We start from the raw sequence: 19,628 nt of genomic DNA, 5'->3' as shown, positions 1-19,628 counted from the left end.
GCAGGGCCCGCCCCACCTCCCGCCTCCCCCGCCCCCGGCGCTCCCGTGCAGCCACCCCGCGGCCCGCCGCTCTAGCCGCCGTTACCTCGATGGTGCCTAAGCGCATGCGTCCCCCGGAGGGGCGGGGCCTGGGAGCCGGCAGCGCAGGGGGTGGGACGGAGGCGGAGCCTTGGAAGGGCCGGTTGTGCGCGCGGGGCGGGACGAGGGCGTGGCCTAGGTGCAGGCAGTGCGCGACGGACGGGAAGAGGACGGGACCTAGGCGGGGAGGGGGCGGGGCCTTGGAGCCGGCTGCGCGCGGGGCGGGACGAGGGCGTGGTCTAGGTGCCGGCGGTGCACGAAGGGGCGGGGAACGGGCGGGACCTTGCTCCGGGTTGAGCGCGTGGTGGGGCAGGGCCTAGAGCCCGCAATGTGCGGGGGTGGGATGAGGGCGTGGACGAGGGCGGGGCCTGGGTGACAGCTACGCAGGGCGGGACGAGGGCGGGGCCTGGGCCCGGCTGTCTGTTGGTGCGCCCTTGTCCCTGCTCCTGTCCCCTCCGACCCTCTCCTGTCCCGCTCCTTCCTCCCTGCTCTCCTCCCTTCTCCCCTCTCCCCCACTCCAGCGCACACTCGCTCCTTACTTCCGGGTCCCGGGAAGGTGCTGGTAGAGCTAAGACAATCTAGGGTTGGGAGGACCAGGGACTGGGAGCTTGTTAGCAAAGAATCCCCTGCGTGGAGACAGCCAATGACAAGGAAGCATCGAACTGTGACAAGTTCTGCCTTGGCAGCTGCTAAGGAGTGGATCCAGACCAGTGCGTGTGCGTGCGTGTGTGCGCGCGTGCGTGCCAAGACTGAGGCTTCAGCCCTTTGGCTCAGGTTCGGCGCTCGGCCCCTTCCGTCTCAGGCCGGTTAACTGCGGACAGGGAGCGTCCAGGGCTTTGCTGTCCGGGCTGACTTTGAACCGGGGTCCCGAGACCTCCGCCTCCGGGGTGGCTGGGCTTAGAGGGGTGAGCCTGCGGATTGACTCTGGCCCAGATTTTGCCCACAAGGTGCGCAGAGGAACCTGTTAGTGCGCACCGGGAGAGAGTTCATCGCCTTTCACTGGGATCTGCCAGTAGGCTTCCTGACCAGAGCAACTCGTCTTTGCTTGGAAGCTCGCTTCCATATTACTAAGTGGGAAAATGCACTTACCTCCAGCATCCGCGGCTCTTTTCTTACTAGCTCGTTGTCTGGCTCTTAACCGAAGACAGTGTACAGGAAGAACATGTAATGTTACCACGGTGTGGCTCCAAATTCTGTATTGTCTGGGTATTTATTTGTGAGGAGTCTTAGCCCTCCCTTCATCCCAATGCCTTTCATCTTTCTTATGGACTTTGGAGCAATTCTGCTTCTGTTTTCATGGGGGGGAGGGGAGAAGCAAAGTGATTAGCTGATCTTGAGGAGAGGAGAAAGGAGAGGTTTGGGCAGACAGAAGATAGGAAGCAATCATCTAGAAGAGTGAGACAGAGAACTGACTAGAAAACAAGAAAGACTGGTCTTTCTTGGGTCTACTTGGGTTTGGTGGTTATGGATTTGTCAAAGTGAAGTCAACATAGTGACATTTTTCTCTTCAACATATTTAGCAGTTTGGGTGCAGACCTATTTCAAAGGTGAATTTTGGTTAAACAGGTAGCTACAGTTAGGAGGCAGCAAAGTTGAGCCAGTAAGTGCACTGATGATGCTGGACCATGATTTTAAGCCAGGTGGACCAGAAATGAAGATCAAGCAGATTGGTGGAAAGTTCTGTGGAGTCAAAGAACCATCATCACTGGAGCTGTGAAGGGAAGGGATGGTTTGGGAGAGCAGAAGGCTTACACTGACATCATTTAGATATGACTGTGGTCATCCGAAGATAGTGGGAGGGAGATCATAAAATCATGAGGCTAAGAAGGCCATAGAACTGAAAGGTGAGGTGGTGGAGAGTGTTAGAGGTCTGTTTCAACCTTCATTTTCTTTTCCTTAGTAACAACTTTGATGTGTGTGCCTGTGTGTGTGTGTGTGTGTTTGCCAGTACTTAGGCTTCAACTGAGTAGCTAGGGCTACATCTGGGTGCCACTAGTCCCTGTGTCCATTGGACATACATTCTTTTTTTTGGTCGGTCCTGGTGCCTGAACTCGAGGCTGGGTGCTGTCCTTCAGCTCTTCAGCTCAAGGCTAGCGCTCTACCACTTGAGCCACAGCGCCATTTCCAGCTTTTCTGCTTATGTGCTGCTGAGGAATTGAACTCAGGGTCTCATGCATGCAAGGAAAGCACTCTACCACTGAGCCACCTTCCCAGCCCAGACATACATTCTTCATTGCAGTTTTTGAGCACTTTTTTATGGCACTAGAAAAATACATTCTAAAACATCAGACCTACTTCAATTTGGAAGACAATACAATCTTTTATAAAATTGCAACAGCAAAATGTGATGGATGAGTGTTTGTATATTCTCATCTATACCTTTGGCTTTGTATCTTGAGTGATTTTGAGTTTAATATCCTGTTAACATGGGTTAGGGATGTAGCTCCAAGGAAGAGCACCTGCCTGGCAAGTGAAAGGCCCTGAGTTCCATCACGCACGTGCGTGCACGCATGCACACACATACACACACACACACACACCACCTTATTCACAGCTTACCTGCAGCTTGGTTTAGAAAATAACCAATGATGTTTTGTGGCCTCACATATTATAAGTAGAATGAAAAACTTGAAGTAATTGAAAATTACATACTCTAAACAGAAACCAGGGCATTGAGAGCAGCAGACAAAGAGCCTAGCTGGCAGTGAGGGCAAACCCCCCTTGGACAGAGGTTCTTCATCCCTCACTGTAGGGCTATTAGGCACCATGTCTTGGCTCCTGGACATCACTTCAGAGCCAACTAACCCACTGTTTGTTGGTGTATTTGTATTAATTAAATGCTGTCTTTAGTTGTTCAGATCTAACTTGTAGCTACGTAATTCACAGTCATCCCCAAATGCACAAACCCTGCCTCAAAGCAATTTGCCATCATGCACCTGCCTGGCATGGTAGTGCATTTCCTCCTGGGACTCAGTACACATGGCATCCATGCTTCTTTAACTTCTCCACAAAGTAAGAGCAGAGTGAAACTTCATTGGATGAGAGAACAGAATCACATTGGACCTAAAGGCAAGACCCGGATGTCTCTTTCATGTGCTGTGTTTTATAGACATTCATGAAAATCCAGTACAAGCTGAACACCCTGCCATTCATTAATGTCAATTCTAAAAAGATTCTTGTCATGTGGACTTTATTTCAGGAAGAATGGAAGAGAAATCAGTGTAGACCTTACTACAATAGCTGACAGCCAAAATTTCCTGAGCTTATATCTTGGGGAATACTCCTGTGAGGACTAAGAGATTACAATAAAATTTGGCTAATTAAAAAAAAGTCAAGTAGAGAACCAAGCACTTGTAATCCTGACTACTCAGGAGAATGAGATCTGAAGATCAGGATTCAAACTCAGCCCAGGCAGAAATGCCAGTGAGACTCTTCTTTCTAATTAACCACCAAAAAGGCCAAAAGTGGAAGTATGGCTCAGTGGTAAAGCAATGGCCTTGAGCAAAAAGCCAAATGACAGGGTAAGATCTTGCGTTCAAACCCTAATACCAGCACACACAAAAAAGTAGAATGCAGTAGTAGGTGGTAGATTATCCAAATGACCCATTAGTCTAGAGTGCAGAAAACAGTTTCTTTATTGAGAGCATGAAGATAGTTGCTTAGAGAAAAGCAGTAAAACTCACAAGTTCTTGGATATACCAGTGAAGAGTAAGTTAAATGTCTTGACTATCTACATGTTTTATCTAAAGTTACCTACAATTATTGTAAGATGATTATTTCTCTTATCTCTCAGCATACATACAATTAATTACAATATTAAAAACTCATAGAATACAGCTTCTCATAGACAGTCATTTTTTATAGACACTGACTTAGGGTCCCCACTAAAACATTTGATGAACCATAACCATTTATTTATTTAGCACAAACTACATGTCAAACATGCTGGCTAGTACCTATAAAAGAAGACACAAAGAGAACCTGCGAGTGGATGCTAGAGGCTCACATCTATAATCGAAGCTATTCAGGAAGCTGATAGCTGAAGATCCCACTTCAAAGGCAGCCCACAGACAATTCCTAGAGACTCTATCTCCAATTAACCAGCAAAATCCCAGAAGTGGAGGTATAGCTAAAATGGTAGAATGTCAGCCTTGAATGCAAAAGCTAAAGGACAGCAGGCCATGAATTTAAACCCCAGCTCATGAAAGAAAAAAAGAAAGAAAGAAGGAAGGAAGGAAGGAAGGAAAGAAAGAAAGAAAGAGAGGAAGAGAGGAAGAGAGGAAGAAAGAGAGAGGAAGAAAGAGAAAGGAAAACAAGAGAAAGAGAGAAAGAGAAAGGAAAACGAGAAAGAAAAAGAGAGAGAAAGGAAAACAAGGAAGGAAGGAAGGAAGGAAAAGAAGGAAGGAGGGAAGGAGGAAGGGAGGAAGGGAAAGAGGGAAGGAAGGGAGGGAGGGGAAGAGAAAGAAAAAGAAAACCTGATCTCACAGTCTAGAACCTGCCACAGGAAAAAGTGATAGATAAAAAGAAGGGAGATGAGCTACTAGAAAGATAGACTTCACTGTATGGGAAAAGGAAGAGGATTAATGCTTGTGGAAGAGAAATGAAGGTTGGTGTTTGGGCAATATGAAGCTGGGCGTTCAGTCTTGTCAAGGGACCTGAAGGCATCTCTGGTGAAGCTAGAGCTTTGACCACAGTTCATCTAAAAATAAGCCATAATGACAGCAAAGAGAAGCACCGCTAGAATGAATCTGCTCATGGTTATCACTGAAGATGAAGAGTGACTCCTTTCCACTGCTCTGGTCATCAGAGGCTTTCGTACTCGATCGTCTGTGGTTAAGATCGTTTCTCGAGCTCGGTCCCACTTTCCAGGACCCTGGAGACGGTACTGGACAGGAGTGCAGGGTCCAAATAGGACCTTTAGTGCTAGCCTGGGGTCAGTGCAGGCCAGAGACCAAAGGTCGGGCCTGACACCCACACACTCAGCCATCTCTTCCATGGTATCTATGTAGTCTCCCTGAATGGTGTGGCGCTGGCTGTCCACATACCTGAAGGAGAGAAGACAGAAGCCTTGAACTATCAACAATTCAACCAACCAACCCACCAACCAACCAATCCGTGCTCTTTGAGTATCTGCTGGTTGACTTGATTTTGGACAAGGAACTGTGGAAACTACAGAAGCCAGTTGTCACCACTTTTAAGGATCTTATGATGGACAAGAGGAGATAAGAGAGACAGATGAAACAGAGGAGGAAACAAGGCTTTTGGTCCATTCTATGGGTTTTGAATGCTATGTAGAAATGATAAAGAGAGTATAGTTAAAAGAGAACTGCCATAGGTCCTACAAAGATAAGACAAAAACAAAGAAGAGTATTCAAAGTCAGGTGAACAAAGCCAGGGGAGCTGGCTCATGCCTATAATACTAGCAACTTGGAAGGCTGAGATCTGAGGATTGAAGTTCAAAGCCAGACTGGGCAGGAAAGTTGGTGAGAATCCTATCTCCAATTGACCACAAAACAGCCACAAGTGTAGAGCTCAAGTGTAGAGTCCCAGCTTTCAGCAGAAAAGAGCCTGAGTCCCTGAGTTCAAGCCCCACTCCTGACCCCCATCAACTAAAAGTCAGAGGAGCTGCAAAGTGAAGGGTGGGCAACATGGACATAGAATATGAGCGTAGAACATTTGTAGGTGTTGACTACGCACTGGAGGGCAAAATCAAACACAGAAGAGCCAGCCCAGCACATGCAGATGCAGAAAGCTGGGCCAAAGGTTTTCTGGCATGAGATCTTGAATTGTTTTATGAGTCAGTGACAGAGGCGGGAGTGTCCACAGAGCAGGCCCTCCAAGGCCAAGGTAGACTTGGAAGCCTGAAAGGAAGTGGGGGATGACTTATTCTACAAGCGTATATAATAGTTATATCAAGGCATAGTTATATAATAGTTATATCAAGTTATATCAGATATAATAGTTATATCAAGTGCAGATTTGCAGAGTTAAGAGGACATTTTATAGGAGGAAATGTGCTTAACAGGAATGAAATGGGGTTTGGGGAGATAACCAGAGAATTTTTTCTTGTTTACAATACTCAAGTTTGAACTCACGGCCTATGCTTCACTTGGCTTTTTCTATCAAAACTGGCATTCTGCCATTTGAGTCACATCTCCTCTTGGCATTTTGTTCATTAATTATCAATAATATGGTCTCATGGATTTTTCTGCCAACGCTTTGAACTGTGATCCTCAGATCTCAGCCTGCTGAGTAGCTAGGATTATGGACGGCCACCAGTCCCTGGCTAGTAATCCTACATCTCCCTGGGAAATTGTCTTACCTTTTTGCCATTTCCTCTTGAGCCTTAATTATTTCTGCCATCATTTCACTTTTGGGGGGCAATTTCTTTAGCCCTAAAGAGAAAAATGAAATTTTGAAATATATAATTTCTCAGGGAAGAACAACAACCCTATTAACAATTAGTGCACTGTAAAGAATTCTAAGAATTACAGGATAATTTTCTGTACTCAAAGAGATTATAGTGTTTATTTGACCATCTTATCCTATCACTACTGAAATATGCTACAACTTGAGCAATCTTAATCTGAAAATTACAAATAAAAAATGATCCCAAATTAAAATTTCTTTCTGTGTGTGTGTGTGTGTGTGTGTGTGTGTGTGTGTGTGTGTGTGTGTGTGTGTGTGTGTGTTGCGGTTTGAACTTATGGCCTTAAACTCTCACTTAGATTTTTCACTCAAGGTTGGAGCTCTACCTCTTGAACCACAGCTTTACTTCCAGCTTTTTGTGGTTTATTGAGGATAAGAATTTTGTAAGCTTTTCTGGCTTCACTTGTTTCAAACATAGATCCTCAGATCTCAGCATCTTGACTAGCCTGGACTACAGGCAGGAGCCACCAGGGCCCAACACCAAGTGTTATTGTTTTGAACCACTGAAAAAGAAATAAAAATAAACTTATCAATCACATGTTTGTACTAAAGGTCAATGGAAGATAATCCTCTCCTTCTAAGCCTTTTATTTGATAAGATTTGTAAAATAATATCAAGAGCAACCCTTATTGACCTTAATTTATCTTGCAAGATAAATTAAGCACTGATACACAATAGTATGAATTTCTGTGGGAGAAGTTTCATGCCAAGGACACAACAAGACACATAGCCAATTGTATTTCAGTAAAAATAAAACAACAATAACTCTCTTACAATTAGCCTTATACCTACATATGTATACTCCATGTCATGCAGAAACCTTTAGACACATCTGATTCTTAAGTAGCATTCCACAGAACTCTGGAGCCTTGAGTTTCTGAATGGGAATACATCTGACCTAACAATACCACTAATACCAAGTGGTTATGTCTTTCCTCCCTAAACATTGAGATCTCATGACCTTCACAGGAGGTGATAGAATTAGCTGCTTTAGTTTTGGGAACATTATTGTTCTCTGCTTTGCTAGTTTCCCTTTCTTAGGCACACCCCAACCACCTTGCTGGTGTGCTTCTCCTAAACACAGAACTCCAAACCCTCAGAAAGAGCCTCCTGAGCTGGGTGCAGGTGGCTCATGGCTATAATCCTCGAAACACAGGGTATGAAGCCTCAGGACTGTGTTTCAAAGCTAGCCCAGGCAGATAAACCTGAGAGACTCTTCTCTCCAGTTAACCATGAAAAAGCCAGAAGCAGAGGTATGGATCATGTGAAAAGTACAAGGCACTGAATTCAAGCCCTAATACCAGCAAAAAGTAAATAAATAAATAAATAAACAAATCAATACATGCATTTCTTGTGTGTTTTTCCCTATCTTCCCATATTAGCCAGTGAACTTTTAGTTATTTTTAATAAATCAGTGAGGAAACAGGGAAATTAGATTGAGATTAGTCACTGAGAATGCTCAAGGAACCTACCTTAGGATTTGATTTCCAAATTACTTCTCAAGCCACAACCATAAGCCATTACATTAGGAAGAGGTCTATTTCCTAGTGGTCAGAGGCAGATAATTCATTTAAAAACCTACTAGGCACTGAAGGCTCACATCTGTAATCCTAGCGACTCAGGAGACTGAGATCCGAGCACTGTGGTTCAAAGCCAGCCTGGTCAGACAAATCCACAAGACTAATCTCCAATTAACCAGCAAAAAGCTTGAAATGAAGGCACAACTCAAGTGGAAGATACCCTCTACTGTGAGCATAAAAAGCCAAATGAGAACAAATGTGCATGGCCTTGAGTTCAACTCCAGTATTATCATAAAGTGAAATAAATGTGAAAAGCTAGATTTATTTGAAACTTTTAGAAGCCCAATCATTCTGCTGATGCACAGAGTCCACTATCTTAAACCAGTTTTCTTGTATATTCCTAGCTGAAGGAAGGACCATAGAAGGCAGAGAAGTAAGGAATTGAGAGATGAAGAGTCCACATTCTGGAATAGTCTATACCCAGGTCTTTAATTTTTGGCTGAAATTAGTTCACATCATGTTTTAGTATTTGATGTTATCTATATTAAAAGACTGGGGTTTTTTTGCTTCATAAATGATACCAATTTTCTCCAATCTGTAATGTACATTGGAGTGATCCAGGTACCTCAGACTTAGGAAATGCACATTGCCAGGGATGGGATCAAATCATGCCTCCTTGGGAAAAATTTCCCAGCTGATGTTGGGATATGTACAAATGATTGATATAAATTGCTACTCTATATTAATATAGGTTGTTGGTTAATGAGACATTAACAATTTAAATGGCTAATACATTTATTAGTAAAGGATTCCTATAAATTGTTAATATTACCTATTAATCTCAGTTTTTGCTAAATTTTAAATTCCACTTAAAAATAAATTTTCAGTACTAATTTTGTGCCAAGCACCATTAAAGTCATTCAGACTGCCTCTAGCCATTTAAAACGAAGTACACCAACATAAGAAAGGTTGTGTCTCCACTTACCTTTGAACACTTGGGTGGCCCAGCGTGCTTGGAGTTCTGCAATGGGCATGATGGCTCCCAAAGGCTGGATCAAGCCTATGATTGCAAGTGTTGGTTTTTCCAGGTGAGGAGGAAAAACTTTCTTATACAGGGAGACCTTATTTTTGACCACTTTGACAGAATCATCCTTAAGGAAAGGAAAGGCAAAACTATAGCCCGTGGCAAAGATGACAACGTCAATGTCCTCCTCCCTGGAGCCATCTTCAAATATGGCTGCTGTCTCTGTGAATTCCTTCACATTTCCTTTCACTTTCACCAGGCCAGAAATGATACGATTTGGCAGCTCATCATTTACTGTTGGATGCTGACTCAGAGCTCTGTGAGTGGTAAGAAGGATAAAGGGAAGGAGAAATGAGTGACCAAGAGAGAGAAATGAGGGACACAGAAAAGGGGAGAGGAAAACAGAAATCAGTACCATGGCTGGTGCCATTGACTCATGCCTGTAATCCTAGCTTGTCAAAAGGCTAAGATCTGAGGATCATAGTTTGAAGCCAGCCCAGCAGATATGTCTGTGAGACTGTTATGTCCAATTAACCAGCAAAAATCCAGAAGCAATCCTGGTGCAGATGGCATATGCCTGGAATCCTAACTACTCAGGAGGCTGAGATCTGAGCACTGCAATTCAAAGCCAGCAAGAAAATCCATGAGACTCTTCTCTGCAATTAACTATTGAAAAGCTTAGAAGTTGAGCCATGGCTTAAAGTGGCTGAACGCTAACATTGAGCATTAAAGCTCAGGGACAGTGCTCAGGCCCTGAGTTCAAGCCCTAGACCCATCACTCATACACAAAAATAGCCAGAAGCAAAGGTGTAGCTCCAGTAGCTAAGCACCAATTTGGAGCAAAAAAAAAAAAAAGCCAAATGAGAGCTTGAAGCCTGTGTTCAAGCTCCAATATTGGCACACACAGAGGACAGAAGTGAGTACCATGTCAACTCAATTCTGGTTGGTGAAGGTGATTAAACACCACTGGTTCCCCTCAGTCTGTCATGGAATTTGGGAAACATCGACTTTATACCAACTTGGCACAGATCAGAATCTCAAGGCCAAAGCTGGAGTATGGAGACATGGAAAGGGAGGGCAGTAGAGGAGTGAAGGAAGAGTTTTATTTGAGGAGTGGCCATTTGAAAAGGCCATACACCAGTAGCTTTCACCTGCATATCAACAAGTCTGGCAGAGCTAGGTGATCAACCTTCTATACAGTCCCATTTCCAGTTTCTGTCTCGTGTCTCTTCTCTCGTTTAGGCATAGTACCATGCCTTGTTCGCAGCATGATAGTGAATGAATGATGGAATGCCCACTATCACTTTTTCAGTTGTTGTTGGACATCACAGAGGAACTGATACGTGAGGAAAAGATGGATGCCAAGGAGGATGGCAGATTGAAAGCACAACCTCTAGAGGCGCACAGCTTAGCTTTCTGTGTGTTTGACATGGTAGAAATCTGAGTTCAGGTTCTGGGGGGTTCTTTTTCCTTTTTTTGGTGGCACTAAGTTTTGAACTCAGGGCCTCATGCTGGCTAGGCAAGTGCTCTACTGCTTGAGCCACTTCCCAGCCCTTTTTGCTTTAGACAGGGTGCTTTTGCGCAGGGCAGCCATGGACTGTAATCCACCTACTTACAGGCTCATGCCAAGCTACATGTTGAGATGGGGTTTTGCTAACATTTTGCTTGGGTTGGTCTTGAAATGTGATTCTCCTGATCTCAGACTCTTGAGTAGCTGGGATTATATGCATAAACTCCCATACCTGGATCTGTAGTTTTTCTGTTTTTCTTTTAAATATGGACATTGTAGTTCAATTGATCATCCTGTCTGCCCAGGCCATCACCATGTCTCCCTCCTCTTGTTCTGAGAGCTTACCTATGTTTAGGTTTCAAGCCAAACATTTCATGGTCAAAGCGTTGGTTTATCCGTCTTTCCAAATATGAACTTGAAAGTGAGGGGCCACACATCTTTGATAAAAATTGCCAAAATCTAGAGGACACTTCCATGTCAAAGGGATATCCATTCTGGCCCACACGGTTGAGGACCCAAGTTCCTCTCCTGGTGCTGAGGAACACCTGGGTCATGGGAGCAAGATTTGTGCTGTCATTCAGGCTCTTGGTCCACCCAAAACACCCCTCCTTCTTTTAAGATTAAATTCAAGCTCACTCATCTGGCCTCCATGACCTTTGAACGAAAATGCCCTGGAATTTTCCTTCCCAAACATGAAGACTGTGATTAGAATGTTGCCTTCACAGTCCATGAATATGTCTTTATATGATCTGCAACTTCATCTCTGATCATAGCTATTTTACCCAACAAATCCTCTTGCTTCTTCATCCTCCTGGGATCCAGATCAAACCTTTTCCACCAGGGCACCAATGACCATCCAGGCTGATAAACTTCCCTTAATCTTCTGAAACTCCCTAGCACTCACCACTGAAGGGACTCATTAAAAATCATGGAAACCTCTCTGGGCCCTGGCTGATCATACCTGTAATTCAAATTCCCCAGGAGGCTGAGATCTGAGGATCACAGTTTGAAACTAGATAGAAAAGTCCATAAGATGCCGGGCGCTGGTGGCTCACGCCTGTAATCCTAGCTACTCAGGAGGCTGAGATCTGAGGATCGCAGTTCAAAGCCAGCCCGGGCAGGAGAGACTGTGAGACTCCTATCTCCAATAAACCACCAGAAAACCGGAAGTGGCGCTGTAGCTCAAGTGGTAGAGCACTCGCCTTGAGCTGAAGAGCTGAGGGACAGCGCCCAGGCCCAGAGTTCAAGCCCCACGACCGACAAAAAAAAAAAAAAAGAAAAGTCCATAAGACTCTCACACCAGTTAGCCAACAAAAAAACTAGAAAAAGAGATGTGGCTCAAGTGGTAGAGCCCCAGGTTTCAGTGTTAAAGACAAGAAAGTGTGCAAGGCCCTGAGTTCAAGCCCCAGTACCAGGACCAAAATTTTTTTTAAAAGATTCCCTATTTATAAAATAGTGGCATAAAATAATACATCAAGAATTAGTCCCTTGATAAGCTGAGATGTATAGATCCACTGAAATTTACAAACAACTTCTCATATGACACAAAAGTGGGACCCCAGCAACCAAGCCTCTCCGGCCTGCGTGGGCATTGATGGTGCTGTTCCTGCTACCTGGGGACAGCTCTGCCATGCATTTTCCTGGGCCTCTCACAGACAAGGCTGCCTGACCTCCATCCTCTTTGGATGCTTTCTTTCTTGGCAATCTACAGTACTTGGTGCTCAGTTGCTGTTCCTTTAGCACTGATCACTAACAAACCAGACGTGCCAGTGATATTAAAGAAGGCTCTTACATAGGTTCCCATACACAGTGCACAACCATCTAGCAGAACAACCATACGTGTTTCCTCTCTCCCTCCCTCCCTCCCTCCTTCCCTTCCCTTCCTTCCTTCCTTCCTTCCTTCCCTTTCTTCCTTCTCTTCTTTCTTTCTTTTTTTTTTTTTTTTGTTGGTTGTGGGGCTTGAACTCAGGGCCTAGGCTCTGTCCCTGAGCTTTTGCTCTCAAGGCTAGTGCTCTACTTACTACATTGAATCACAGCATCACTTCCAATTTTCTGGTGGTTAAATAGAGATCATAGACTTTTCTGCCCAGGCTGACTTTGAACTGTGATCCTCAGATCTCAGCCTCCTGAGTAGCTAGGATTACAGGCATGGGGCCACTGACATCTGGCTTAAGGGTTATTTCTTTTCTTCTTTTTTGTTTAGGTGGGAGACCAGGATTCAAACTTAATACCTGAAGCCTTGGCCCACTGGCTAGTGCTCACCAAATGAATCACACCTCCAATCCTTACTCCTTCTTCTTTATAGAGTTCTTGCCTCTGAAATGTCTGTAGAATTAATGCATGGGGGGATATGCAATCCCATTTGTAGTGACAGATTCCGGTATTAAAGAATAGAGTTGTTATTGGACCCGAGTTGCAGTGTCAGTATCATTTAAAAAGATTAGAGCATTAGCATATATTTAGGGGGGATATTGGGGCTTAAACACAGGGCCTTATGTTCTTGCTTGGCATTTTTGCTCCAGTCTGATGTTTTACCACTTGAGCCATATCTCCACTTCCGTTTTTGACTAGTTAAGTTGGAGATAAGAGTCTCATGGACTTTTCAATTCTATGTGGATTGTCTTCAAACCACTATCCTCAGATCCCAGCCTCCTGAGTAGCTAGGATTACCACTATTGGCCACCATTCCCTAGCTTGCTTGTATTTTAAATAGAAATCGTTTGAAGAATCTCTTTTGTAGAGAATTACAGCATAATTAATGTAACTGAGAAACAGTGGCATTTATCTATTAATCTTGTTCATTTAGTTATTCATCTTGTTCATAGAGTTGAGATACAGTAAACACTCAACAAAATATAATCATGGTGTCTTGGTCTACAAATTTAGTGTGATGACATTTTCTTTCCAGATAAAAATCTATGATATCAAAGCCAAGTCCAAAAGAACAAGGTGATAGAAACTGTTCTAGAATGAACGTCATCCTGTATTACTTAACTATATGCAAAGCCAGCACAGCTGTTGGCTTGACTACAATGTGAATGCTCATCATGTTCTTGGAAAGATCAGATTGCTTTCCTTTTCCCATTTGGAGACCCAGAAAGAAAATTCCCCCTCAGACACAAGAATGGACACAAGAATGGAAAGTTCTCACTGAGCCCTGTATGCTGTCATTTACAGAACAGTGAGGCACTTCGGGGACCATTTGGCTGAACTCCTGTGAAAACAACACCAGCCACATCTTCCAGCCACAGCATAGACCTCCACAGAGCCAAGGCTGAGGGGACCATGAAAGCCCTCTGCAGACATCAAGGAATCCTTCAGCATAAGGCTAGCTGAATGATAGAGACCTCCCTGGTAGTTTAAGGGCTCCACCATCAGACACAATACCAATGTCAGAGTCAGAGAAGCCATACTCTGCCTGTTCTACTGGCACTGGGGTGGTAGGGAAGGGCTGCGTGCAGCTCTCCCTGCCCTTTGTGGGGTGCCCTTTGTGGGGTATGCTTCCCTTCCTTGATGAGGGTAAAGCAAAGTTAAGTCACACATTTCCTGATTCCAACCTGCTTGGCAGTGTGGCTGATCTCCACAGCCAGATCCCCTCCGGAATTTCCAATGCCAATGATGATGACTCTCTTCCCCTTGAACCCTGTGGGGTTCTTGTAGTCTCGACTGTGGAAGTATTGTCCCTGGAATCTCTCAATTCCTGCCAGACAAGGGAGAAGCATTATTGGGAGACATCCTATAGGATGGATGTTGTGTGTCATCTCAGGAAGCTTCAAGCTTGGGTTTTCCATGTTCTTCTTTCTTTGGCTACTCTCTTGCCTTCCTGAATATTTTTAAAGGTATTTTCTGCTCTCTTTTCAGAATTATTATTATTATTGTTTATTTCTGCTCGCAGAGGTAGTAATTTCCTTATTGCCAGTAGTTTGTATTTTGGCTTTTTAGGTCCACTGGCCACACAGCCTCAGAAATCCCCAGTCTCTCTGGTCTTTTCATTCCCTGAAATGTCTGTCCCAATTTCTCTTTTTTTCTTGCTTTCTTTGTGGCTTAAGGCTGGTACTTTACCACTTGAGCCACAACTTTGTTTCTATTATTTTTCAGGTTAACTGGAGAGAAGAGTCTCGTAGATTGGTCTGACTAGGCTGGGCCTGACCTATGATCCTCAAATCCCAGCCTCCTGAGAAACTAGGATGACAGCTGTGAGCTCCCATAGCCCAATACTGGTCTCATCTAAAATCAGATGGCTACTCTGTATTGCACACTCTGACTGTACATACAATATGTATTAGGGCTGGGAAGGTGGCTCAGAGGTAGAGTGCTTGCCTTGCATGCATGAGGCCCTGGGTTCGATTCCTCAGCACCACATAAGCAAAAAGAAAAAAGCCAGAAGTGGCGCTGTGGCTCAAGTGATAGAGCGCTAGCCTTGAGCTGAAGAGCTGAGGGACGGCGTCCAGGCCGGGGTTCAGGCCCCACGATCAGACCAAACAAAACAAAACAAAAACAATATGTATTAAAAATGAGAATCCAAGCCAAAGACTATAATAATTCAATGCCTTAAGCTCTGATTTCATCCTAGAAACTCAATGGTTCTGGTTATTTTTTTCTACTGCTGAAAAATTCTTAATTTAAACAAATGTTGCTCCATAGTTTAGTTTAGTTTAGTTTTTACTAAAGCCAAAGCCAGATGCTGGCGGCTCATGCCTGACCTGAACTCCTAGCTACTCAGGAGGCTGAGATCTGAAGATCATAGTTGGAACTCAGACTGGGAAGGCAAAGCTAAGAAACTATTATCTCCAATTAACAACCAAAAAGCCAGAAGTGGAGCTGTGGCTCAAGTGGCAGAGCATTAACCTTGAACAAGAACACCAAGAAAGCCCTTAAGGCCCTAAGTTCACATCCCAGTACCAGCACACATACATCAATAGAACAAATGTCACAGGTTGCATTCAGTTTAAGACCTTTGCCCCCAAAGACAGGAATGAACACAACTCCTCAGGTCCGGGGTGGTTTCGAGCCTCCCCTCCCCATCAGGTTACTCACCAGGAAAGCTGTCCAGGGGCAGGTGAGCATCAGTGTGGTGGCCTGTGCAAACCATCACTCCATCGAAGACCTCCACCTGCTCTGTCCCCTCACACTCGGTGACCACCTCCCACTGGCCCGACGTACAGAAGTCAGGCTGCTTCTTCACGCTGCACACGGCCGTCTGCAAAGTGACAGTCATGGGGGACTGCTGCCCTGGCTGTACAGCAGTTCCCATACCCTTACAACCCCTGCCGCTAACTCTCTCTCACACCTGCAGAAGGCTGCTGTCACAGCCACCATGACACCACAGGCCCATGTGCAGACATTTGATTTGACAATCTGCAAGGGAACTGATTCGGGGCTGATAGTAAGAAAACCTCCATGAGGCTGACTAAGTACATTAGCTGCCAGGAAATGGGCAAGTTGCTAGGTCTCTTGTCTACACCTGAAGGCACTGAGCACTTGAGGGAAACTTTGGCCACATTCCATGCCATCTCCATACCCACTGACATCTTCTTACCCAGTGGTTAGCAATCGTGGCCAAGTTGTACAACCAGGAGATCTTAAAGTTCCTGTTCTATTGATTCCACTCATGCATTTCACTAACATCAAAATAGAATGCAACAGAAACACTCTAGCAGCTGGCTTTCTATGCCTGCACACAAAATATATGGAAGACCTTCCTGATTATTGTTCAGACACAGAGATGACAAAGAATAGAGCCTTAGCCTGGACAGGAGAGATCCAGGTGGGTTTCCAACCAATATCTACACAAAAGCCCTGACCAATGGAGTCACAGTTTTCATTTGAGAAATAACTTGAGATGCCCCCCAAAATTCCCTAGCTGACCTTGAACCGGATATACTTGAGAAGGTCGAATTCTTTGGCATACATCCGGAAGTACTCCAGGACTTGGGAGTTGTGCATGAAGTTGGGGAAGTGGTCTGGAATGGGGAAGTCGCTGAAGCACATCATCTCCTTAGAGGTATTGATAACCACTGACTGGTAAATACTGGCCCTGCCTTGCTCAGGGTTTTCCTGCGTTAAACAAGAAGCAAACAGGCCAACTTGAGAATTCATGATTTATAAATAATGAGTAAACATTTGGAAAAGCTTTCTAAATAAAATGCCCAGCACACAAGTAATACACACACACACACACACACACACACACACACACACACACACACACACACACACAATCTCCCACTCTTGTGCTCTTCCCTTTCCCCCTTCCCCATGTAGTCCCTTCCCTTTCTCTTTACTCGGAATTATGATGTGTTTTGTTTTGTAAGCTTTTAAAAATATTTTTATTGTTATTTAAAAAGGTGATGTACAGAGGAGTCACAGTTCTTTTGTGGTGTGTGTGTGTGAGAGAGAGAGACAGAGAGACAGAGAAAGACAGAGAGAGAGAAAGAGAGTACTGGGGCTTATACTCAGAGTTTGAGTGCTGTCCCTGAGCTTTTTGCGCTCAGGGCTAGTGCTTGAGTCCGACTAACCAGGTTTTTTATCATCAATTGCAGATAAGCCAGGACTTTCCTGTCCCGGCTGGTTTCAAATCAAGATGTTCAGATCTCAGCCTCCTGAGTAGGTAGGATTACAGGTGTGATCTACTGATGCCCAGATCACAGTGAATATTTCTAACATCTCAGATTCTCCAACTGTGAACTTGTGGAAAATATACATTCTAAGCTCTGTACCTCCTCAGGTCCTCTAAGCAGTCACTCAGTTCATTCAGGGTTTCCTTTATTAAACACATGTGAGGCACACACTTGACCTCAAATGGAAGAGGGGGCCACCCAAAGCGAGTTATCTCTGTGGAAATCAATGTGTTATGATGAGTCAGCGTTGATTTTCAAGGCATCAGGTCAAAGGTATTGAAAATTGTGCCCTGAAAGTAATCAGAAAATGTTGTCAAACTATTCTTTAGCCAAGAACAACTAAACCATTCAGAAACTTAAGAAGCAGAAATCTGAAATTCATGTTTCAGTTTTGGTAGTTTAATGGAGATAGGACACTCGCAGACTTCCTGAGGTCTCAACTTTTTGGGTAGCTAAGATTCTAGGTGTAAGCCACCAGGGCCTGCAGCAACTTCTTAAAGAGGAGGCTCAATGGGCTTGGACTTGAATGACTTCTCCAAGTTCTCACTCCTAATAGATGACAGACACAAGCTTTGAGCATGCTGCTATTCTCTACCCTCTGTGGTGGCTAGATTTCAAAAACAGAATTTGGTGCCAGGAGCCAGTGGCTCACACCTGTAATCCTAACTATTCAAGAGGCTCAGATCTTGGGGAAGTTCAACTCTAAATGCAAGCAGATATGACAAAGTAAACAGGACTCAAGAAACAAAGGACCTCTTCTTAATTTATCATATCATTTCTAGATGACCCCATATTCTTGACCTCGTATATAGTATATACATGTGCATATCTGAGGGAAGATAGGAGAAGGGCACAGAATCAGAGGGAAACAATACAACAGAGGGGCTCATCAGCTGCACCGGACACTGATGAAAATGAACTAAGCAACTCAAGGGCAGCGATGGGAGGGAAGGGATGAGAGGGAAAGAGGGAACAGCTGACACTAAGCAAAAGGAAAGAAATGTACCTATCACCCAATGTGGAAGAAATAGCTGTAGTGTCAAAGTTTGTAGAAACCATAAGCTTTATAGACCATGATACTGATAATGTGCCTCATGAAGGTTAAAATATGTGTGTGACTTGAATTAAGTATCACTACCCCACAATATTGTGAATTTTGTGAAATTTATGTAATCGCTTAATCCCAATAAAAGGGTGGTGGGTAGGGGAAGAGGCTTAGATCTGAGAATCATGGTTCAGACAAAGCCCTGAGACTCTCACCTCCAATTAACCACTAAACATACAGGTGGAAAAGGAGGTGTGGCCCAAGTGGCAGAGCAGTAGCCTTGTAAGAGAAGCTAAGGAAGAGCATGAAGGCCCTGAGTTCAAGACCCAGTACACGTACACACACGTACAGAATGAATATAACCATGAAAGGATATCAGGTGCCCTCTGCCCTCTTCCAAAAATAAAGAACTTTGGACTTGTGGAGAGAAAGTTCAGAGCAAACAAAGCAAATTGGATTTTATATTCCTGACAAATCCGCCAAAATGTCAAGATGAGGAGGCAGGCCTGTCGTGGAATCATCTAAAGTTCACTGTGACGTTTCATGGGGAAAAACCATAAAAATCCAAGGTTGAAGGGGTGGGGGGGTGTTCCTGGGAGGGATTGTGAGCAAATAAGTAATTCCAGCTCATTTGCCAGGGACAACAATCCTTGCACACTCAACAACAACAACAACTTTTAGAAGGATTTTAGTATCACAGGGCTCAAGTAGTAAGAAATGCTTAAAGAAAGAGAGAGGGGCAGGGAGAGAGGGAGGGAGGGAGACACACAGACACAGACAGACAGACAGACAGACAGACAGACAGACAGACAGACAGACAGACAGACAGACAGAGGGGGGACAGAGAGCTGAGGGCTGAGCCAGGCCCTCAGGCTGATTTCTCGCCGCTCCAGTCGTGAATCCCGGACCCGAAGGGGCGACCCGTGTCCCCCCCCCCTCCGCCCCCTTGGCCGGACGCCGCCGTACCTGGAACCTCCAGAGCCCCCCGAGGTCGCCGGTCCTCTCAAAGCAGACGGGGTCCAGCCCCGTCTCCAGGCAGCTCTTGATGCTGGCGAGCCCGCTGGCGCCCGCGCCGATCACCGCGATCCGCAGCCGGGCCATGGTGCCCGGGCTCCGCGCTCGGTCCCTGGAAGGAGCACGCGTGGGTGCGTGGACGCCGCTCCCGCGCCCCGACGGGAGGAGGAGGGTCCCCGCGGTTCCCTCCCCGGGGCCGCGCCGTCCCCTCCCCGGGGCCGCGCCGTCCCCTCCCCGGGTCCCCGCGGTTCCCTCCCCGGGCCCGAGGGGGCCGCGCGGTTCCCTCCCCGGGGCCGCGCACCTCGAGGCTCGGGGGCTCGGCCGAGGCACCGAGAGCCGGACCCCGCAGACCGCGGCCGCGGGCCCAGGAGGCGGCGCCCTCCGCTCC

At 45.4% G+C, this 19,628-nt stretch overlaps 1 protein-coding gene across 1 annotated transcript; it reads right to left on the bottom strand.

The window, feature by feature from the left end:
• Nucleotides 1-4,495: 4,495 nt before the first annotated feature.
• Nucleotides 4,496-19,352, bottom strand: LOC122106741 (flavin-containing monooxygenase 5-like). The gene is made up of 8 exons (XM_042678254.1): nt 19,193-19,352; nt 16,430-16,618; nt 15,599-15,761; nt 14,119-14,261; nt 10,907-11,106; nt 9,013-9,368; nt 6,401-6,473; nt 4,496-5,123 (listed from the first exon to the last, which is right to left on the bottom strand). The coding sequence occupies exons 1-8, from the start codon at nt 19,325-19,327 to the stop codon at nt 4,778-4,780; spliced, it is 1,605 nt and encodes a 534-aa protein (XP_042534188.1). The 5' UTR covers nt 19,328-19,352; the 3' UTR covers nt 4,496-4,777.
• Nucleotides 19,353-19,628: the final 276 nt, after the last annotated feature.

Source organism: Dipodomys spectabilis, unplaced genomic scaffold, assembly GCF_019054845.1.
Source record: "Dipodomys spectabilis isolate Male_0828 unplaced genomic scaffold, ASM1905484v1 ptg000002l, whole genome shotgun sequence".
Lineage (NCBI taxonomy): Eukaryota > Metazoa > Chordata > Mammalia > Rodentia > Heteromyidae > Dipodomys > Dipodomys spectabilis.
Note: the sequence above shows the minus strand (reverse complement) of the source record. Positions and strands in the feature narration are given on the sequence as shown.